This window comes from Stegostoma tigrinum, chromosome 12, assembly GCF_030684315.1.
Source record: "Stegostoma tigrinum isolate sSteTig4 chromosome 12, sSteTig4.hap1, whole genome shotgun sequence".
NCBI lineage: Eukaryota > Metazoa > Chordata > Chondrichthyes > Orectolobiformes > Stegostomatidae > Stegostoma > Stegostoma tigrinum.
Genome location: NC_081365.1, coordinates 61,297,811 through 61,322,387, shown reverse-complemented (window position 1 = coordinate 61,322,387; position 24,577 = coordinate 61,297,811). Strand labels below are relative to the sequence as shown.

General features: G+C 39.7%; 1 protein-coding gene across 2 annotated transcripts in view; it reads left to right on the top strand.

The window, feature by feature from the left end:
* arhgap31 (Rho GTPase activating protein 31) overlaps positions 1–24,137 on the top strand; it is a 103,815-nt gene extending 79,678 nt beyond the window's left edge. The window contains exons 6-13 of one of the 2 annotated variants that reach the window (XM_048541340.1): positions 3,120–3,265; positions 4,642–4,840; positions 7,491–7,615; positions 11,973–12,032; positions 15,208–15,549; positions 15,652–15,828; positions 17,647–17,939; positions 21,018–24,137. In XM_048541340.1, the coding sequence (XP_048397297.1) occupies positions 3,120–3,265; positions 4,642–4,840; positions 7,491–7,615; positions 11,973–12,032; positions 15,208–15,549; positions 15,652–15,828; positions 17,647–17,939; positions 21,018–23,207 (3,532 nt within the window). In that variant the 3' untranslated portion in view covers positions 23,208–24,137. Of the gene's footprint in view, positions 1–3,119; positions 3,266–4,641; positions 4,841–7,490; positions 7,616–11,972; positions 12,033–15,207; positions 15,829–17,646; positions 17,940–21,017 lie in introns of both variants that reach the window. The other variant, XM_048541339.1, reaches the window with a different exon arrangement.
* Positions 24,138–24,577: the final 440 nt, after the last annotated feature.

Below are 24,577 nucleotides of genomic sequence, written 5' to 3'. Positions count from 1 at the left end.
CTGTTGGGATGTGGGCATTGCTAACTGGGCCATCATTTCTTGTCCATCACCAGTTGCCCGTGAGAAGGTAATGATGAGATGCCTTCCTGAATCACAACAGTCCATTTGGCACAGGTACCCCCACAATGCCATTAGGGAGAGATTCCAGGAATTTGACCCAGCAACATGGAAGGAGCAGTGATATATTTCCAAGTCTAGAAGTTGTAACTGAGTAACTTGTAGAGGACTTTCAGGTGATTGTGTTCCCATGCATCTGCAGTCCTTGTCCTTCTAAATAGTAGTAGTCATGGTTTGGAAGTTGGTTTTTATGGAGGATGTAGGCAGAAAATACAATTAGAAGAAAGGACAGCAAAAGAATGATATCTTTACAGAAATGGTAGTGAATTTCTGTAGTGCATCTTGTAGATTGTGCAAACCGCTGTTAATGAGTGTTAGGTGTAGAGGGAGTTGATGTTTCAGCACATTATGCCAAACAGGTTGGCTGCTTTGTCCTGGATGGTGCCAAGCTTCTTCACTGTTATTGGAGCTGCACTCATCCAGACAAGTGGACAGTATTCCATCACACTCCCAGCTTGAGTCTTGTAGATGGTGGGCAGCCTTTGGGGGCTCAGGGAGTGATAATGCCATTGAGCTAATTATGCAGACGCCCAGGCTAACATTGAAATCCCACCACTGTAGCTGTGGAATTTACATTCACTTAATGAACCTCAAGCATAAACCTACCCTTAGTCATGATGATTGTTGAGAATTGTAAAACTCTATCTGTTGCTACATGACTACAATTTCAAAATACAACAGATGTTAGGAATCTAAATAAAATCAGAAAATACGGAAAATACTCAGTAGGTCAGGCAACATCTGTGGAGAGAAAAACAGAGTTAACATTTCAGAAGATGACTTGTTGTATGCACTGGAAGAAGTTAGCGATGGAGCATTTTTACTCAAGTATAGAGACAAGGGAAAGGAGAGGTGGTCAAATAACAAAATGCAAGATCTTTTTTGGGGGCAAAAAGGCAGGAGAGATTAAATCACAAAAGTGATATTGGTGCAAGGTAATAAGTAAAACAAGTGAGTTACGCATTTGAGGAGGTGTGAATGGCTCTATCAGAATTGAGGATATAGAGCAATGTAGGATGGCAAGTTAAAATTGCTTCAGAGATATTAGGAACTAGTAGGAAATTGTAGGCATTTTTCTGAAGAAGGGTCTAGGCCTGAAATGTCAGCCTTCCTGCTCCTCTGATGCTGCTTGGCCTGCTGTGTTCATCCAGCTCTACACCTTGTTATCTCTGGCAAGTTAAAATGACAGGTATTGGAAACTCAGGGTCACAGTTGCAGATTGAGTTCATTACAGTGATCAGCAAATCTGTGTTTGGTCTTTCTCAGTCTATCGCTGATCTCTAGAGATTAGTTACCACCTCCTCGGCATTGAATGAAAAAAAAAATGAAATTTGACCTGGAAAAGGCAGTGCATTCTTACTGGAACCATTCAGCACAATATTAAACTAACCACCCAGTGGGTCCAAAGAAAACATGAAAATGAGATCATCTCCAGGCAGCCAAATTCTCTTCAGATGTTTTTCTCTGGGACCAGATACAAATGACCCAAAGTTGTTTCAGTGACTAATTCAAGTACTTGATGATTCTTCAAATCCTATTTTAGAGTAAACTGTTGGATCCATGCTATGACACTGTTTATAAACAGGAAAAACCAATGTGTGGTCTGACATGCACTAACTCAAACTTCTCAGTTCTGAGGCCCCACTCAGACAGCACTGTGAAGTTAAACCTTAATGGTGTGTGGGCTTGATAGGAAAATATTACATGTGGCCCATCAGAGCAGAAGGAGTTATGTTTTCTTTATTCAATAAAAGGAGACTCATAAGGGGTTAGAAAAGTTTCCCCAGCTGTTGTGCCGAAATGTGCAGCCCCTCCAACCTCAACCATCATTATTGATAACAGAGTATTCAGCTATGATGTTCTCGCATGCCTCACTAAATACAGCAGACTTATCTCTTCATTCAGTTCTGTGTGATGGATCGAAGAGCTCATTGCCAGCTCATTTGCCTCTCTGTCACAGACAAGGTCAAACATCCGATAGGAGAATTCACTGTGGGACACTGCACAGTCTGGATATTTTGGTATGGAGGTGGTAAGGATTCAAAAAACTTCTTGTAAATCGAGCCACAATTCCCATCTTCCCAGCCTGCCTGAAGTTACTGATGATCTTAGCCACGGCAACACTGATCTCAGCAAGAGACCAAGCAACAAATAGCATCTCTACCAGGAAGGCCAAGAAAATAGGGGACTCTTTGATACAATACAATATCTCTCTTCAAAAGCGCAATGCTATCCTGACTTGGAAAGGTATCGCCTCTCTTTCACTGTTCTTGGCTCAAAATCCTGGATCTCCCTCTTAACAGCACTGTGGGTGTTACTGCTTGACGTGGATTGCAGATGTTCATGAATGCAGTCCAATGCTACCTTCTCAAGGCAATTAGGGGTAAACAATAAATGCTGGTCCAGCCAGTGATGTCAATGCCCCTTGAATGAAGAAAAGATTACACCTATCAGAAACCTACTGGGGAGCTTGAGAGGATGTTTTATCCCATAGAGGTATTGACCCTGTGAACAACGCCATCCTAATCAGTGCACAATAAGCCTCCTGCCACTCCCTCCCACTTTGACACGTCAGATAACCAAAAGCTTGGTAAAAGAAAATGCATCTTAAAGGATGAAATAGAGGTAGAGAGCTGTGAATGTTAGAGGATGATTTACGAGCTGAGGGCCTTGGCAACAGTGGAGATAGAACTGAAGGAGCTTACATTCCTTAGGGGGTGCTATCTACAAGTGCTATGAAATCTACACTCCCATACTGTCCCTATTGCAATGTACTTAAGATTGCACACAAACATACGAAGAAAAACAAACCATACAGAAATAAATGCTCCTGGAATGTAAACATCCCATGGGAAATTCAGGTTCAAAATTATCAGTTTGGTGTTGGTTATTACAGGTTCCATTGCAAAATGCTGCTAATGAGTGTTAGGTGTGGAGGGAGTTGCATACCAATCAAATCTTTGACACGATATTTACAGTTCTAGTGCTTTTTTCTTGCCCAGATCAAAAGAAATAGAAGGGTCTGGATATAACAACGATGCTGCATTTCTGGAGGTTCGAGTCCAGTCCATCGTTATTGAATTCATCCTGAATCACGTCAATCAGCTCTTCGTTAGCAACACAGTCCAACTTGCACGGGACACTGAAGGTAGGTGTGAGAAAAGCAACATATTTCCGATCTTGACTATCAGAATTAAATGTGAGCAGGATGCTCATACCCTGTGAGAATGGCCTCTCAACTGTTTGCTCTGCAGAAGATGGTGGTGAACTGCCTTCATGAACAGCTGCAATCCTTTGCATGTGTAAGGTGTGGCCTGTGAAATATTCTACACAGACACTTCAACCAATTTATTACTCTGAAAACACATTTACCCCACTGGTCTGCCTATATGTGACAAACAAGGACTGCAGTTCAAACTTAGTCCACACCAGTCACCAAAAATCCACCTGATCTAATTTCATTTTCCAGCACTTGGATTGTAGTCACGTACGCTATGCTGTTTTAAATGTTCAGTTAAATAGTTCTTAAATACCTTAGAGTTCCCATCTCTACTACCCGATCAGACAGTGAGTTCCAGATAACCACAATACTCTAAGTAAACAAATATTTATTCAAATATCCTGCAAATTTCCTGCACCTCAGCATAAAACTGCACCCCCTGGTTATTGATCCCTGTACTAAGGAGAAAAGATTCTCCCTATCTAACCTGTTATGCCCCTCAGAAAGTTGGACGTCTCAATCAGATACCTCTTCAACTTTCCTCTGCTCTAAGGAAAACAGCCCCAACCTAACTGGTGTCTCTTCGTAACTGAATCACTCCAGTTGAGGTAACACCCTGATGAATATCTTCTGCACTCTCTTTAGTGCAATAACATTCTTCTCATAGCATGGTGATTAGAACTGCACACAGTACTCCCACTGTGGCCTGACTGACATGATACACAGCTTCATTATAACCACCTTTCTCTTGCATTCAGTGCCTTGGCTAGCAAAGGCAAGTACCACAAATGCCTTCTTAACCATCTTAACTCCCTGTCCTGTTACCTTCAAGGATCTATGGACACCAAGGTCCGTCTGATTCTCTGTACTTCCCATTTACACTTACATTTAAAACTGTGATAAAACTTGCAGTGACATTTAAATTACTAATGCACTCCTCAGTAGCATTTCCTGCCTACATTGCAATCAGAAGTGCAAACATTGAGGGTTGGTTGAGGTTAGATTTCTGATAAGCTGCATACATTGTCTATGCCATTGCTAGGTGGCACAGTGAACATGCTCATGCACAAACATAGCTTTGTACTGCCACAGACAGCAACTGCCTGGAATAAAGATACCACTGTCTTTATAACTAACAACTGAGTAAACACAGTACAAGAGTTTTTTTTAAATGGTTATGAGAGTTGTCATCTAAATTTGAAGCATTGATGATTTCACACAGTGATTGTAATAGAGTGGCAGACAGAAGAAATGTGCATCTTCGTAAACAGCATTCCCCTGATCGATATGATTTATCCCCACAGCACACAATCCTATTGCGAAATGCAAATCACTCCCTATTGTCTCACCATCAATGAAGCTTTTAACCTTAGAGGAAGCCCAGGCCAGGACTCTGAGACCTGACCATCCCGCTCGTCTTGAAAAATCACACTGTGCTCCAATGGACACTGGACCTGCAGCAGGGACTATTTATCACACAGTCATTGATCTGCCAGATCCAAGGTAAGCAAACTTCTCAAACCCCATCTCATTTCAGACAGGAATCTAGCTTCTTCCTTCGCACTTCACAACATTAACTACCCACTAGAAATTCTTCACCACTTTCATTGGTTACTTAGTTTTTCTAAAATGTGAGTTATCAAGCATCATCTTATATAAATTTGTTACCATTTAATTATGATGAACTTTAAAAAATATTTCAAACTGATTAATGCTATCAGAGCTAATCACGGAGAGTGGGAAGTTCCTAGATTCATGTCTGGACTGATTTCAGAGGAAATGACATCTCAGTTCCAGTGAGCTAGTGAAGAGAAATGAACAGCGTTCCTCCTCCAAATCCAAATTATGCAAACAATTGTCAAACAGGGAGGTTTTAAGCAGCATCTTAAAGGAGCATTATAATCCAGCCAGTATCCAGGCAGGGGTCACGACTTTGTTATGATCCCGAGAGAGTAAGGAGGACCTGACTCTCCTTCTTTATTCAATTCTGTCCCATTGTAAGTCACAACAAAGTTAGCTTAAAACAAGGGATCCCTTCCCTCATGACTACCATTTCTAATTCCAATCGATTTACGTATAAAAGGAGCCAATTTAACCAGGCCTCATCAGTTACAGAAAGAGCGATTTCATTGGTTCACGAAACTTGAAGAAAAATAAAATGCAACATACATACCCACAGATTAGGAATGAAAAGCGAGCAAAAATATAACAGTAAGATAGATAAATGAATCAGCCTTTGGTTTGTCTACACGGAGTGGGTGGTGGAGCATTATGTTTAGTGAATGTGGTGGCATTGACTCTGCCAGTTGAGCAGTTGATTTGGAAATTTTGGATTCAGCAGATTTGCCGGAAAAAGTTATTCAATTTCCTGTTTGATTATGGCTTTTGACTAGTCACTTGCTTCCAGCAATTAGAGACAGAAAAAAGCTTTCCACATTTTTCCTTTTAACCTGCAGGCACAAGGGTGTCTAGTGACTGTCCTCAGCTGTAACCTTCACAACACTCACTGTTTAATAGCATTACAGCACCAGACAAGCATACATTATAGAGGTACAGTTGGTTTATTACACCTTTTCTTGTGTATCCCTGGAAGGGGAATTTCTGGAGGCTAATTGGAATGCCAAAATCACTGTCACTCGTCTTTGATAAAGAACTCCTTTATATCTTTTAAAGGGAGCTGGACAGTTGCTCGGGAAAGAGTAACATGAAAAGGTATGAGAGTGCAAATAGACTAGCAGTCACATAGAGGAAAACATACAGCCTGCTTCTTTGCTGTACAACTCATTGGTTTAACATACAAACCAGCAATTGATTTTGTTGCTTACTTATCCTGATGACAATGTAAGTCTGTTCCATATTCACCTAAAACTGGGGAAAGTCAAATTGAAGATTTTGTTTTGAAAATGCCCATGTTTCTCAACAGCAAAGAAATGAAAACAGAAACAACAAAACCTTGATTATTGCTCAGCTGAATCTCAATTACAGTGAATGATGTTGCTTAATTAGATCTCTTTGGTCCAGTTTTAAACTGGATTGTACAGTTTGATCCCCAGCCAAACTGCTGGGAGGAGCTCTACAATTGGCCTCAGGAACATAGTTGTAGAAAAAAAGGCAATCACCCATTGAACCTGATCACATTGGGGTCTGTTCATGACAAGTTGGAAGAACTCTTTTTTATAATAGTTACAATGTTTGTGGCTTGTAGGCAATAATATCAGGGCTCTTGATTTGTGGCATTTTATTTTGATATGTATTCTAGAATTTCTCCCTATGTTTTGGGGATTGAATTCCACAATTTTGTCTTTTTTCTGTAGAAATTGTATGGAATGGCATTATCATTCCTCTACCTGCATATTTGTAATTGTCCTTTAATACTTTTATAGACAAAACAAGAAGGAATGAACGGTGCACCAGTTCAGATAGTTGAGCTCTAAGGCCACACAGTTCTGACATATAGATTAGAATATTGCTGCCTTTAGGAGCTGCCTTCCAGTTTGATATCAGTAGGGTAATAATGGGACTGGGGATTGAGTGCTCCTGAGATGCTGCTTGGCCTGCTGTGTTCATCCAGCTCCACACTTTGTTATCTTGGATTCTCCAGCATCTGCAGTTCCCATTATCTCTGGCCCAAAGTATTTTATGAGGTGTTTTCTTTACAGCCAGTGGTGAAAATCATCACAGCAAAAAAGACAGTACTCAAAATCACTGCATCATCCTGACCTAGACCTTGGTTGAGCTGTGCAATGTGGACTTGGAACAGTTAGGCTCTGTTTCAGAGATAGTAAGAACTGCAGATGCTGGAGAATCTGGGATACCAAGCTGTAGAGCTGGATGAACACGACAGGCCAAGCATCATCAGAGGTGCAGGAAGGCTGACGTTTCCGGCCTAGACCCTTCTTTTCTGAAGAAGGATCTAGGCCTGAAACGTCGGCCTTCCTGCACCTCTGATGCTGCTTGGCCTGCTGTGTTCATCCAGCTCTGCACCTTGGTATCTCATAGTTAGATTCTGTGACTTGTTTGGCTGGTTCAAGCATTCTGGAATTCAACATTGAACTTAAATTGCATGTTTGAGCACAAAATCTTAACCTATAATATCCACTTGGTATGTTATTATACTTGCGTTTGAACTGTAAGGAGCCTGTCTCTTCTCTAGGAGAAAAATTCCTGCAAAGACAAAGAAATGGAAATCCATATTTAACCTGGGACGATCAGGAAATGATTCAAAGGGTAAACTAAGCAGAAATGGCAGTGTGTTTGTGAGAGGACATCAATTTGCAGGTAAGGAGAATACTGACACCTGGTGGCAAAAACTGTACCAATCACCATTGACCTGGGTTTAATTCCAATACTGTACACTTATACAAAAATAAAAGGAAATTATGAGCAAAATATTTAACATTTGGTGAGAAAATGACATAATACAGACAGTAGCAGATTAGCCTACCCCTAGCAAACTCTAGAGTACCCCCTCTCGCACCAACACCACGAAAACCACTCCAATTTATCCCTTTTATTTGCTTCAACGCAATCACAGAGATTACAGGCTGTAATCTTAACATTCGGAATTGCATTTCCCCATTCCAAAGCAATGGGCTATTCCAGTACAGCTACTACACTGGTATCTATATATCTGACAATGTTGAAAATTTCCCAGTTGTACTGTAAACAAAAGGCAGGACAAATCCAACCTGGCTAATTACTGCCCCATCGGTCTATTTTCAATCATCAATAAAGTGATGGAAGATGTCCTCTAAAGTGATGGAAAGTGTTGAGCTGGATGACTGATCTTTTGTCCAAATTAACACAACAAATAAGAATGAAGATTTATTGTTCACAATTTGGCACAAGTTGGCACAGGAAACAGCATACATACAGAATGAAAAGAATAGGTGTAGTGCACAGAAACTTCAAAAGAAAGTGACCGTACACTCATTCAGAGCAATTTACTTTTTGGTAACAGTATAAAGTGGGAAAATAAGCTCAATTGGCTTTGCTGGCATTTATTGCCCAACTGCAGTTGAGAAGGTTGTGGTGAGCTGTCTTCTTGAACGACGACAATCCATTTGTCGACAATCCACAGTGCTGATCAGGAGGGAGTTACAGGATTACGATCCAGTGACTCTGATGGAACAGCAATCTATTTCAAATCAAGATGGTGTGTGCATTGCAGAGAAATTCACAGGGCGAGGTGGTGACGTAAAAATAATAAGCACATTAATTTTAGCACACCTTTTAGATAGTAGTGGTCATAAGTTTGGAAGATGGTGTCTTAGTAACATCAGTGTATTTCTTGTTGTTGGTACGCACTGCTGGTATGAACATTGGTGATGCATGGAGTGAATTGTAGAGGTTGTGATGAAATCAAGTGAGCTGCTTTGTCTAAGGTGGTGTTAAGCTTGTTGAGCTGAACTCGTCCATGCAAGTAGCAAGAATTCCATCCTGACTTATGCCTTGTACATGGAGGACAGGCTTTGGGAAGCAGAAGAGGCGAATTATTTGTTACAGGATTCCTTGCCTCTGACCTGTTTCTGTAGCCACAGTATTTATATAATTAATCCAGTTCAGTTATTGAAAAATGATAAGTCATCAAGATGTTGATAGTGGGAGATTCAACAGTGATAATGCCATTGAATGTCAAGAAATGGAACAGTTATATTCTGTTTCAGAGATCATACGAACTGCAGATACTGGAGAATCTGAGATACCAAGGTGTAGAGCTGGATGAACACAGCAGGCCAAGCATCATCAGAGGAGCAGTAAGGCTGACGTTTCAGGCCTAGGCCCTTCTTCAGAAAAGAATGGTCTTGGCCAGAAATGTCAGCCTTCCTGCTCCTCTGATGCTGCTTGGCCTGCTATTTCATCCAGCTCAACACTTTCCATCACTTTAGAGGACACCTTCCATCACTTTATTGATGATTGAAAGTCGACCGATGGGGCAGTAATTAGCCAGGTTGGATTTGTCCTGCCTTTTGTTTACAGTACAACTGGGAAATTTTCAACATTGTCAGATATATAGATACCAGTGTAGTAGCTGTACTGGAATAGCCCGTTGCTTTGGAATGGGGAAATGCAATTCCGAATGTTAAGAGAGTGAATAAAGGTACACTTGAGAGAAGGTTTACGTATGATCTCATTGAATGATGTACTAAGTGGCAGAGGTAGATTGATCCTAGAAAATGAATCAAGAACTTCAAGTAAGGCAGTGGAATCAAAGACATTATCAATGCACAAGATACTGTTTGATCATAGGCTTGGAGAGTTGGAGTAGCAGACAGATCAGATTGATTGCACAAATGCCTACTTTAGTCATTTTTTTTGTGATTTTAGTTGGATGTTTAAATGGAGGTACCAGTATAGGAAAAGTATTGATTAATCTGATGTCATGTGGTATACATCTTCATTTGTGAGAGTTGCTATAAGTCTAGTTAATCCTCTTGATAAATATGAGCTTTATGAACAATTGTACCAAAGAATGAGGACAATAAATTTTTGAGTTTAATTTATACAATTTCAGAAAATGTATGTGTGAATTTCTACCAAAATGTGGTACTTTGACATTTTTATTATGAGGAGAGGGAAGTTAATTTTCACAGAATGCTGGTAACATGATCAAAACTTAAAAACAGAGAAACTTAGAAACTAAAGAATACAGTTAATGAATAGAATGTGAGAATGAAGAAGGAGGCATGTTATTCTATTTCAGTAAAGTTAAATGAACCACAAACTATCAAATGCTCATTATTTTTTCATCACACACAAAGATAAATATTCTTACTGAGGTGGGTGCAATAAAATTGCTTAATGAGTTGAACCAATCTTTATCTCGTCTACCTTGATTCATGTTTAGAATGATTGAAGTCAAGGTCTCCTGCATATCACTAAGGTGCTTTACTTTGAACCACTGGACATCACTCTAATGCAAATTTAGGTAAAGGTGTATAGGTCATTTCCCATATGCATTATGTATTCAGATCACTCACAGGAATGCCTGATACTACTGAACTCAACATGTTATTTATAGTAGTGTGTGTGTGTGTGTGTGTGTGTGTGTGTGTGTGTGTGTGTGTGTGTGTGTGTGTGTGTGTGTGTGTGTGTGTGTGTGTATAAGAGGAAAGGAACACTTATCTTTCTGATCTCCAATGTAAAGAGCCCCAAGTCTTCAGGATCATGTTGGATAGCTCAGACGTTTTCTAAACTTACAGCTCCATTCTCACTAAACATACAGTTGCCCGGAAATGGTGCACACACTCTCCTCCAGTCATGACATTCTGGAGCAAGCACAAATGACAGGGTTCTTGGGGAGTCCTATACAAAAAAAGCCAAAAGAACTGCGGATATTGGAAAACAGGTGCATTGGCCTGACTGGAGATGCTGCCAGAACTGCTGAGTTTTCCCAGCAATTTCTTTTTTTGTTTCTTACCTAAGGGTCTCCTGGTTCTCAACTTCACCTTGTAACTGGGTGGTGATGGGCTGAGAAAAAATGAAGCCCTCCTTAAATGTAAATATACATTTTCAAAAGATGTACATATATATGCAGCACCTACGATTATAATGGCCTCCAAATACAAGTGTGAATATTAGCATACAAAGCAAGCATCAGTGTAAGAATGTTTAAGAAACTTGTCTGGCTATTCCTTCTCCATTCTTTAACGAAATATTGAGTCAAGTTATATCAGACATATTGGCAGCTCTGTTAAAATTCTTTGGGATACTGGCATTCACACAGAACACATTCAAGGTTTGATTACGGGCTGAAATTGACAAAGCCTCTATTCAATTGCAGCAAGGTGACTAAATTAAAAGGTACTACTGGAATTTTAAGAATGCCACAAGAAATGCTCTATACAATGACATTTCCTTAGAATGGTGCACATTTTTATCAATGCAGCTGGAATTTGATTATCATTCAATTTCGTACACAATTCTAGAACATTCCTGAAACCAAAAGAATCTGAAGGTTTCACAAAACATGATTAAAATCCAATACAACATATACACAATTTGATATAACAAAGGCTTAGAAAGAAATACAGTTACATGACCTTAAAAAGTCCGAAAGCATTTCACAGCAGCTTCAATACTTCCCATCTGAAGGACAGTTATGATTAGAATGTAGGGAAAAGCAGCTGCCAGCTAATACATTGCAGAGTCCCACAAACAGCAATAAGAGGAATGACCATGTTAGTGATGTTAGTTGATAAATATTAGCCAGACTTTTGTGGGGAACTGACAATGCTCATTTTCAACCATAGCCAGCAGCTATTTTGCATCCACTAGAAGTGACTTGGACACCCAATTGATGGATCTCTGACAATGGAGGAGCTTTAACAATGTAGCACCCCATCAGTACTGCGCTGGGTGTTGGCTAATCTACAATGTTCAGGTCTCTAGAGTGGAACATGGATCAGTAATGATTTGGTTCAGAGACATAGGTGTACTGCCTGAGCAGTAGCAAAAGGTTACAACTCTAGGTTGTGGTTCATACAGTATTGACAGAAAAGGACAAGCTTTTTTCATTGAGCATAATGTTTATACAGTTTTATTAGGTCATATACCTGTGATTGTCACCCCAGTTTCATTATTCCGAACATACTTTTTCTCATGTCCCCTTTCTTTTCCATGTGTGTTCAAACAGAGAAGGGCAACATTCGACCTGCTAAAAGCATGGAATCCCTTTGCTCTTTGCCAATAGATGGTAAGACATGTTATCCATTATATTATTCTCCAATCTCTTGTTGTTGAAGGAAAATGGAATGTATCTAACATGTTAAATCCAGATTGAAATCAGCAGAGCTCAGAAAGGAAATACATCAAATTAATGTAACCACAGGTTTAAATCTTAAAGTTGAGTATTTCTATGTGAGAACACTTTGAGAAAGTGTTACATTCTGATTGTCATCACCACCAGACCATTAAAGCTTGACCAGAAAATGACATGCAATGCAGTACATTAACAAAACAGCCATGTGAGGATTCTTGTTAGCATTCTGCATCATTTTGGAATTCTTTTCAAATGTCTCATCTCTTCCTTTTGAGGTCATGTTCAATTTCTGAGTACTAGTGGTATAATTGGGCATACTGGTGCATTTGAGCTGCTGAAGCTGACAAAAAGCAAGGAAGAAAATTAACGTAAGAAGAGACACAGATCATAAATAAGCAGCGCATGTAGATTAATTAATTTGTTCACTGTAAGACTGAATACTGTAGTCAACACATCCACTATTGTGTGGAAGCATAAGGTTTAGGAACAAGAGTGGGTTGATTGGCCCTTGGATCTTGCTCCACCATTCCATCGGATAATGTCTAGTCTGGCTTCATATGATTTCAGCGTTCAGCATTTAAACAAAAATATTACAAAGATAGACCAAAGCAGTTTGAAAAATAAAACAAACCAATGTTAAAATTAAAAATAATTCAGACCCTTTGTATTTTAATGAGTTAATGAACAAACTAGTGTGACCGGAGCTCCAAGATTTGAACTCTGTTGTGTGATCTAAGTAAAGTTGCAATGGGTTTCTATATTCAAATCAGCAAACTTAGAGGGGGCTTCTGTGGTACAGTGGCAGTGTCCCTATCTCTGAACCAGGAGACCTGGCTTCAAATCTTGCCCACAATAGAGGTGTGTGAGTCCGTCTCAGTAGACTTGAGACATGAATGGAAAGTGTACCCTACTTCCACCGCTGAATGAAGAGCCCAGCTGATGGTACCTGCCTTTCATTGACCTCTGAGAAGATGGATTGCTCTTTTAAAAAGAAAATCAGTTTAACCACAATGATAAAGGGCTGTAAGGCCTTAGAATTGTAGAAGAGGGATAAAGGCAAAATGGTGGCAAGAGGATTAATTCAATTGGAGGTAATAAAATTTATACCAATTCCCCATGAATATTATCCATGTAGATTGTACTTCACATGATATTTATTGATTGTGTAGGTAAAGTAACACATTTTATTGAAACAAATTCCCCACAGTTGACCAATACGTCTTCCTTCCATTACTACTGTGATAGGTAGATTTCTTAATGAAAATTCCCATTTGAAGGCTGCTTGGATTTGAATTCAATTTCTGCGGTTGCATTGTTTTATGTTCAATGAAATGAGTAATTCCATATTTTTGGCAGAGGCTATGAAGTATTTTCTCTGGTTATGTTGCATTAGTTGGAAAAATAAAAACAAATGTGTCGCAACAAATAGGCTTCCACTTTAAGAAGTGGATTGATGCTAATTTGATTCAACCTCATTTCCCCATTATTCCTAATGTTAGTCAGACAAGTGCTGAGATTGGGAAAACTACATGTTTTATAAGGATGTGTAACGTTGTATCACCAAGAAAACGTAGTCTTTCTGTTACATTATCCAATTGTTTCTTAAAAGGCTTCAAGAGTTTTGTCCCTGCCATCCACCTAGAAGCCTGTTCCTGTTCTACACATTGGACCTGTGAAGACACAATTCATAAATTTGTTTCACACCTGTTTCAACCTGTGTTTCCTTGTTCTCTCTTAGTGTCATAAAGACATAAAGATCTACAGATCTACGGAAAAAAGCTTTCATCTCATCCTCACTGGTCAAAAACAACTATTCTCATTCAAATTTCCAGCATTAGGCCTGGTATACCCTAGGATTGCAAGTGCAAATACAAATACTTCTTAAATGTTATGAGGGTAGTGAGGTCCAGATTCTCATCTCCCTCTGGTGAAAAAGACTTCCATCAAACCTCCTCTAAACCTTCTGCCCTGACCTTAAATCTATGGCCCCAGGTCATTGAGCCGTTCATTAAGGGGAATTGTTGAAACACTTCTGGAAAAGGTCAGCAATCACACGCTCTGAAAGCTTGTGATTTTAAATAAACCTGTTGGACTGTAACCTGGTGTTGTGTGACCTCTGACCTTGTCCACCCCAGTCCAATACCAGCACCTCCACATAAAGTTCTGGAAAAGAGTCAGGTCTGCATGGCTCACTATTTTATATATCTCACTGATGCTCGTGAATCTCCAATTTTCAAGATTTTTAAAGTAAGTTTCTCCAGGCAATTCAGTTTGACACAAAGAATATCCTTTTGACTCCATTACTTTGACAGTATAATGTCTTATTGATCAAAGGAGGTCACAATAATCAAGGAGCAGTCTTCCTGTGACAGAATTCCATTGGTCTCAACATAACATCCTCTGTCTTTGAACCCTGCTAATTTAGTATTCAGTTCAACATTCATTGTTTTTTGCTTGCTGTACCATAGCATCTGGATGGGAGTTAATTAAAAGCCCTGGAGCTCTTTCCAACTCCCCCTTAGCTACTTTGAACAATTCATTGTGTTCATACGCCACTGCTTCATTTTCTTAACACTTTTACACCTCTCTTTTTTTGGAGGCCATTTACTACAACTACATGCCTCAGTACCTTACTCTCCTTCGTTATGATACTCTTTAAAACCTCTTTGGCCATTGTATTGATCATCTGACCTAATTTTAATTTATGTGGTTCAGTGTCAATTTTTTTTCATGATGTTTTTGTGAACCATCTGGGGATGTTTTATTATGTTAAAGTTAATGTCAAAATATAGTGGTGCTGCATGACAGCAACTTACTGTTGTACAACATACTTAGATGCTTGTAGGCCACTGAGCTGAGAAAATTGGAAGATACAGTATTACAACTTGTACCAATCTATAAAATGAGGATTGATGCACTGTAATAAGTCATTTGGCTTCTCTTTTGGTCAGAGGAACCACTTAAGGTCAAATGAGAACGAAGCAAATTGCACCCAAACTGCAAGAGGGCGAAATGGAATACAATGCAAACCGTTCTCTCCAAAGTTAAAGCATTAATTTGTCTGCCTTTTTACTTTAACCTTCTTAAATATTGTATTTCTGTTTCTTAGATGATGAAATAGGGGGTCGATTTAAACATGCTGCAAAGCTGGGAGGTAACCTTTCCCCATCACTGAAATCTTGCACACTTGGCTCAGGAGGTTCTTACAGTCTAGGCAGGAGGCACAGTGATTGGGATCAGGAAGACCTCCTTGGTGCTATTGGAGGATGTGCCAATGACGTTAGTGAAGAAACACCCGACAAGGAGTCAGCACCACTGAGGGCACAGCCAGAGCAACTGAAGGTTTTTCGTGGAGATGCTTTCAATAAATCAGAACCCACATCACCAAAGACTAGACGACTGTTTTATTCAAACAATCCCAATGATTCTTCAGCAAAATCTAACTTCCCAGGTAACTTATTTCCCCTTGAAGCATCGCCACGACATCATAGAAAGCCAATGGCATTGAATATATCTGAGCCTTTTTCTGTGTCTGTGCCATTACACATCTCAGGAATTATCAGCCCCACCACCACATCCTGTAGACAACCACAAAATCTAAAAGACTCAGCTCTTCAAGAATCAACAAATGGGACATCGCGAGATGAAGGCAGTATTCTACCAGTCACCAAAGATGGGGAAGGAGATCCTCACAGTGAGCAGTCTAATTCAGAAAACCAGAAGCCAAATGGTATGTCCCATACACCGCATAGATACTCTGTTTACCTTACACTGTCAATATGATCCAAGTTAGTAAGTGTTAAGCATCTTATTCATACGCTTTCTGCCAAAACTAAAATATTAAGAAGTAGGTTTCATTTGTTTTTTCTCCCCATAGAAAACTGTAAGATTTTAAATCAATTCGAAATTCATAATGTCCTTCATAGCTGAATGCTAAATGGCTGACCAACTATCACAAACAATGAAAGATTTCAGCAACGGTATGAACCTTCAGGAGAGGACAAGACATTTTCCAGGCAATAAGCCCACGTCATTTCAGAAAAATACATTTATTAATAATTGATCACTTTCAGTTGCTTCAAGATGTCAAAGAAAATGTTTTTCGGAAAATTCTTGTTTTACGTACAGACACAACACTATCTGAATTTCAATGACAACAAGATATAAGAGAAGAAGTAAGCCATTCAGCTCATTGACTTTGCTCCACCATTCAATGACATCATCAGATGATCTGATAATCCTCAACTACACTTTCCTACCTTTTCTCCAGAACATTTGATTCCTTTACAGATTAAAAAGTTCTGTCTATCTCAGCCTTGAATATAATTAATGACACAGTCATGACAGCGCACTGTGGTAAAGAATTCCATAGACTCACTATAGTCTGACAGAAGAAATTCCTCCTCATCTCTGTTTTAAATGGGTGAGCCCCTTCCTCTGAGATTATGCTTTCTGATCCTTGACTCTCCCACAAGGGGAAACAAACTCTCAATATCTACTCTGTCAAGCCCTCTAGGAATCTTATATGTTTCAATTAGGTCACTTCTCATTCTTCTAAACTCCATTGAGTACAGGCCCAACCAAATCAATCTCTCTACATAAGAAAACTCACACCTGGTGAACATACTCTGAACAGCCTCCAATGCCAGTACATTGAGTCATAGAGATGTACAGCACAAAAACAGACTCTTTAGTCCAACTCGTCCATGCCAACAAGATATTCTAAATTATTCTAGTCCCATTTGCCAAGATTTGGCCTATATCCTTCTAAATTCATATATCCATCCAGATGCTTTTTAAATGTTGTAATTGTACCAGCCTCCACCACCAGCTTTGGCAGCTCATTCCATACATGCACCAGCCTGTGTGTGAAAATGTTGTCACTGAGGTCCCTGTAAAATCTTTCTCCTCTCACTTTAAATCTATTGGGAGTTTTGGGCTCCCAACCATAGGGAGAAGACTTTGGCTATTCATCCTATCTATGTCCTTCATGATTTTATAAACTTCTAGAAGGTCACCCCTCATCCTTTGACGTTCCGGGGAAAATAGTCCCAGCCTATTCAGCCTCTCTCTATAGCTGAAAACCTCCATCCCTGGCAACATCCTTGTAAATCTTTTCTGAACCCTTTTAAGTTTCACAACATCCTTTCTATGGCAGGGAGACCAGAATAGAATGCAGTATTGCAAGATGCCTAACCAGCCGCAACGTGACCTCACAACTCTTACATTCATTACTTCCTCAGATAAGGAGACCACACTCTGTGTTTGAATTAGTGCCTTGTATAGTTTTAGCAAGACTTCCCTATTTCTATACTCCATCCCTTTGAAATGAAAGTTAACAGTCCATTTGCCTTCCCTAATACTCACTGAGCTTGTAAGCTAATTTTTTTGGTGACTGTGTCCCTGTTCTGTTTAGAAGACTACAGTGACGTTTATATTTGGAGAGGAGGGATTGTTTTCAGCAGTCACTTTGCTAGCTGTCTCAAGCTACTTTAATCTATTGTACTTGGTCGCTCTCAAAATCCATTTTTTCTTTCCTTTTATGTAGATGACCAGGAAATTGAGAAGTCCCTGTTGCAGACTGAGCCACTCACTGATGATTACTCAAATTCATCGTCACAAGACCAGCCACAACCTTTCCCAACTCTGACAAGTCAACACTCTGATCCATTACAGCTCACGCCCTCAATGTCAGTGTCCAGTTCAGCCGCTCCTCCAGACCTTGGTGAGAAAACAACACTGGATGGAACATCAGCTGCACTCCTAACAAGGCAACCGCATGAAAATGGACATCAAACAGAATGGAGTGATGATATGGAAGAGCAAGCAGCAACTATACAGGTTAAATCATTGCATTTTTGAATCATAGATTGTTAGAGTGGGTGCACTTTTTCTTTGTTGTGCTGTAGAATGGGAGCCAAAGTGTACACAAGGGTCTCTGTTGTTTTTTAAAGTGAAGCCTCCACAATCCACCTTCCTGGATTATTTATTAGAATTATTGCAAAGCAACTAATTCCTAATTGTGCAACTGACCACACCGTGTGTCTTTGGGATGCTTTTGATTTTCAGGGTGAGAAGATAGAACAGGTGATATGGATTCAGACCTCCGTAACTCATGGTTACCTGAAAATCAGGTCATTTCAGTTGACATCAGCCAGTTTTGTACATTCCAGGTATCAACGTAGACATCTAGGAGGCAAAATGAGTCACCACCTGAATTTGCCAAGCACTTAGAGAGTGCTTCCATCACAATTATTTCAAGTATTGGTTTCTGAAGTCTTTTCTTCGAATTGAAACTTCCCTCAAATGGTTAGATCTGCCGTGGTGGAATTTGCTCTCACTACCATGCTCCATAAAACACCAACTTGCATTTACCAACTGTCTTTAACTTGGCAAACTGACCTCAGTGGATTCATAGGATTTAATCCTGCAACTCCTGTTAGAAATGAATATTTATGGAAAGGGATGAAGAAATGTGTGTATGGCACTCGTGCCAATTTCAGTGTGGAATACATTTTTGACACTGTCAATATCCACACTTCATAATTTCACAAGTAACGATCATGCAAAGTTATTCTCCGATTGAAGAATCTATGTTTTGCCAGATGACAACTGCCTAAAGGACGATTCTAATATATTCTGACTAATAACTTCTGAACTTCAGATGGTGCACTGGTGGGCAGGAAGAGGGAAATTGTTTAGGTTCAAGTTAGCCACCCATTCCAATACCCACCCAATTTATAGCTGCTGCAATCAGCAGGAATATCCCTAAAACATACAAATATTTTTGAAAAAGGTAATGATGATTCACGCATCAGAAATCTTACATTATGCCAATGCCAGTCATTTACATTAGTATCCAATGCACCACACTAAGCAGCTGCAGAGACACATTGATTTCAAGGTAATGGTCATGGGAAAATCAATTTTTCAGTCAACTGTACATTTGATCTTCTGACAAATGCTTTACCGACCAGCCTTGTGTGTCCTGCTCCTGGGTTTGAGGAGCAGTGCTTCAGGAAATGAAACTTCTAAACAATGCATTCGCTACATTCGCTCATACAATCCAATAGTCAGCTGCAGCCCACCTCCATTCACAGGCACCAGTTAGTACTGGAAATGTCACAACTGCCTGAGCACACAGATAGTCATTCTTCAAATGAAAGCCTTGATATCAAATGGTCGAAATGGATTGTCAGTGTGTCCCTTTAAACAGCACTTTGAGACAGCCTGAGCTATTTCTAAAACACTATACAAATGCAAGTTTTTTTTTCTGGTGACTCATGCTAGCGGACAGTCCAGTAAATACTAAATACACCTCACCTGCCCAGCTAACCACCTCATTTATTGTGAGAGCCTTTAAATACAACTCCCCTCTAGCTCTCCCTAATATAAAGCCCAATCAGACATCAGCCTATCACAGGGGCCCTATTAGTAAGATTTCAATTAGTTAGACTCTTGAAGGTGTAGTGAGGTAACATCTTCCTTCCATTTTCTGTGAGTCACTTGACACCTTTTAGCACTGTGTAATTCCCAAAGCAGAAATTCTCAGCTTCCAAACTGCGTGATGAAAATGTGATTTAATAATTTGCTCTTTTTTTCCATGCCGCATTATAAACAGAGCTCTCTAATGATTGTTTCTTTGCAGGATGTGAATTCAACAACATCTCTTCTGCAAAGTATCATTCTAGTTCAATATCTGACTGAAACAGCTTTGTGTCTTGTCAACCTGCTTTTCATGTGGAAGATGTCCTCTAGCTCAAGAAATAATGCTTTACATTCTCATTGAGTTAGTATTTCTGGGTACGCTTTGCAAATTTCAAGCTGCTGCAGCAGAATTTTACCTGTCAGGTTTGTGCACTGGAAGTTCAGGCACCTCAACACAATTGCAAAAATGAATGAACAGGAGATTCAGCAAGGACCATTAATTGCTGCACTTAAATTTTCACTATATACTCCCTGGTGACCTCAAGGTTGCATGGTTTTGAATTCTTTTCCTGCAATGCCAGTTCAACATACTGTTGTCTCTCTTACATACACTGTATGGTTGCCAGTTAAAGGCTCATCACAGAAGCACTAAACCTAGGTTGCTATGCCATTTCAGCAAGCCAAGCTGTTGATCTCACAGTGATATTTCCTTTTGCTGGTCCTGCTATTTAGGCAGATGTAAAGGATGCCTTGGCATTATTGAAAGAAGAATGGAGGAGTTCTCCCAGTGTACTGGCCAATATTTCTTCCTCAAACAATGCCAAAAAATAGATTGCCTAACATGTTGCAGCACGCAGAATAACTGTCACATTTACCCATATAACATCAATGATTACATTTCAAACGTAGCCAACTAGTTGTAAAGCACTTTGAGACAGCCTGAGCTATTTCTAAAACACTATACAAATGCAAGTATTTTTTTTCTGGCGACTCATGCTAGCGGACAGTCCGGTAAATACACCTCACCTGCCTGCCTAACCACCTTATTTACTGTAAGACTGAGCACGGACCATTGGTTTGACCTGATCATCAGAGACAAATATAATCATGTCTACACTCCATATCAACATTTATTTTTCAACAGCAGTCATTGGACAAGCACTGGGAGCCAGAATTTTGCTTAACGGTATTTCCCGTACTCCAGAATTAGTTTAAATGTTTCTGTTAGCTGAGACCTGATAACCCAGTATGATCCTGGTGCTGTGTATTCCTGATCTATGTGGCTAACACAGCTCATTTATCCTATTGAACCATCCCCTAAATGTATATAAATATAAACCTCCATACTCTTACAATGACAGGCAATACACTCCATCTATCTCTGGTGGAGTTTGCTTTTAGTCAGTAAATGCAATTAATAAATGTTAAAATTGTATTTCTGGTGGACTAAGTCAGGACCTTGTTAAGGTAATTTTGCATGTATTTTCACAGGACACAGATTCATCTGCCAAGGCATTCATAGAACAACTGTGGCCAGAAACGAAAGAGCTTGAAATCAGGGAACCTGACGAGGCCACTGCAGTGAATAACACTGAGGAAAAGATGGAGGACAGGCTTATTCAGCCTCATGACAAGAGTGATATTGAGGACAAGTCCCTGCCTGGCACAACAGTAAAGCCAAAGTTTAAAGGGCCTCAAAGAATACACAGTCTTCCTGATCTCTTCTTATCAAGTCCACCTCCCGTGATTGAAAACAGCACAGAAGTGTTGTGCCTGAATGCCACAAATCACATAAGTTCCAGTGAAGCAAATGATACCAAGATCTCTGATCCTAGCTTGTCTCAGCTGAGTCCATCTACTAAACCATTCAGTGGGTGCTCAAAGACAGAGCTTTCTCAACCAATATCAGACGCAAATATTTTGATGGCACCAATCGAGAGCCCAACAAAATGGTGCAGAGGAGTTTCTATGGGTTCTTTTATCTCAAATTATCCTGAATCTAATCCAGACCAACAAAATGATCCTAACTCAAATGAAAAGCATCAATGTCTGATTGCCCCCCTTGAATTAAAGCATTTGGAGCCTTGTGATCAGGATGGAATCTCTAACAAACTTGCATCAGATACCAGTATTTCAGGAACATGCTCAGAAGATGTTTTCTTCAGCCAAGCAGAACAGACAACAGTCAATCTGTCAAACAACGAATGTGATCAAAAGGAGCAATTGGTAGATATTCAGTTCAGTCAGACACCTGCAGAAGCACAGACTGAAGCCAGTGAGCTCCTGCAACTGGAAGACTGCATGGTCAATGAGACTTTAAAACAGTCTGGCTCCCATTCACCCCAGCTGGATCAAACGGCGCAAGATGGGAAAGAATGTTCGACATTAATGCCTCCAATTGAAATCCCAGGTGAAAGGCAGGAGTCATTATCACCTGATGTTTGTACAGATATAATAGCTCCTAAAGATCTTTATGATCATTCATCTCAATCTGCTAACAAATATATTGAGTGGAACAGTCAAAGCCCAGAGTTTTCGTCCCAAATCTGCAATGGAGAGACTTTTGAAAATAGCTCTAATCTAACCAATTCTGTACAGTTCCCAAATAAAGTGGATGGAATCTCTGTACATGACCAGCTGCATGTTTCACTAACTGAAGACAATTCATTAGCATCAAATGAATCAGACAGTTTATGCATTATAAATGCAGAGGTGACACCATGTTTGAAGGCAACAGAACCTGAGCCCTTAAGGATAACATCTGATAGAAATGAGGAGTGCTGCTTGAAGTCTAATGATGAGGCCTCACTATTTGTCTTATACCCCATGGTTAATGATAAGCCTCCTATCTCTGATAGTTGTACTATTCAGTCAATCCCTATTGGTGTCACTGCCGTTCGAATGACTTATATGATAAAGACATGTCAAGTCAAAGCCATTCCGGTTATTCCACCAAAACTCCAGTTCACCCAGATCCCCCAACCTTTGGCAAAAAAGAATCTCTCTCCCCCCGCACTCCCTTTGGATAAAGTGTTAACAATTTTGCAACCCATTACAGCACATGAACAGAGCAGTCCTGAGAGCAAACATAGATTGGATTCTTCTTTAATAAATTCTTCAGTAGCAGAATGTAAAGATGGGAAAGAAAATGGCCTATCTGGACATGAATGTTCTACCACTTCACCAGATACCTCACTTACGCAATCCAAAACCACCGAAGCCACACCAATTGGGAATAAAACCTGCCAGTTAAATGGGGAAGATGTATTCAACAATCCAACATCTTCCAAAATGGAAAGATCTCCAGTTCAGCAAAAACCTGGGTTTCTGCGGCATGCACAACACAGATCAAAAGCAGGACGGCCTCAAAGCCTCATCCTATTCAGTCCACCCTGGCCTAACATGGAACGTCCTTCTTCACTAGACACCAACAAGGTGCTTCTTAGTCCAGTACAATCCAGCCCTGAACAACTTTCACCATTAGAATTGGATCACTCAGCCCCTGACAGCTACATGCAGGAACTTAATGACAGTCAGAACGGACCAGATGGTGTCACACTCCGAAGCCGAATGAGCATGCCAAAAAGTGGGCAGAGGTTGGAGACCTCAACAAGTTGTTTTTACCAGCCTCAAAGGCGGTCCATGATATTTGAAAATAGAGGGGGCAGGCAAATTGAATGACCCCCTTTTGCTGATTCTACGAACTTCAGACTGGCAAATACACAGATTTAATTGTGATGACATTTTTCAATCACAATCTATATGTATTCTATCATCTACTGCTCAAATGTCTGTAAAAGTTTGAAAATATGCATTAGAACAAGCACAAAACATATGATGTTATGTAGCTGGATTTGTACAAGGTGAGAGCGACAGGTTATTTGGATTAGGTCTTTCATAAACAAAATGCACAAACCTGAGTCGAGTGCTGAACACATCACAACTTAACTATGTATGACTTAAAATGAATCGGGATAAATCCAAAATATACAAAGTAGTGACCAAATTGTTATTTAAAAGTACATTTCATATATATTCTCTAAACAAAATCTGTGCAACAAATGTGAGGATGAGGCTATTACTGTCAAACTGTACAGTACTCATCTTGCTAATAGCTCATTTCTCATTTCAGTAGAATGGGTGCCCTTGCCTGATTTGCTACAAAGAATGCATTACTGTAATATTTATTGGAATTTGAAGTGAATCTCATATGAGGATAAGTGGAGACATTTTACCATGAATGTTATGAGTATGGAATTGTGCATCATTGGTGTTTTAACACACTTAATGATTGACTTCATCAACATCCTGCTTTGTTTATTGCTTACTTCACCTGTTGACCCATTACACTTTGTAACAGAGCAACTTCAGTTCGAATTACTGTACTTTTCAAATTTATACGGATCTATTATACCTCATAGAAAAGAAAGCTATGGAAAATTGTGTCACTCGTTTTTTGGCTAAAGCAGATAATCTACAAAAGATATACTACTGTTTTATTTAACTAGATTCAGCCATCTCAGAGGATAGACAATATCAGTGTTTTTCTGTAAATGCTTCAACATCTCAGTTTCAATGTTTATGTCTCTGTCATGTATTGAAATTATTTCTATATTGTCAAATATTAAATGTAAGTATGTTTTCCAATTCTGAGAATTAAAATGTTTTAATAACAATATATTTCTCAAACATTTTGCCATTTTTATCTATTTTGTATCCTCAAGCATTAAATATTGGTTATAAACTGATCTGAATTTTCAGACCCTTTTAGAAACAGAGTTGGAGGGGATCAGAAGCATACAAGCCCGGCTATTGTGTCAATTTCCCCCATACCCAGTTCTGGTGTTGGCCATTTCGACTGAGATGTGTTTAGGGCCCCAAAAGTAGATAATGAAGACCAACTGGGGCTTTCTATGTGTTGTCACAGAGGTGAGAATCTTTAGGCAGCAGGACCCAGGATTGTGTAATCTTCTTCAGGAATACATGGAAAAGAGGGTGGTGAGGGAACAATAGGCTGTCCACAAACTACAGGATCACCATCTTTGTCGCAA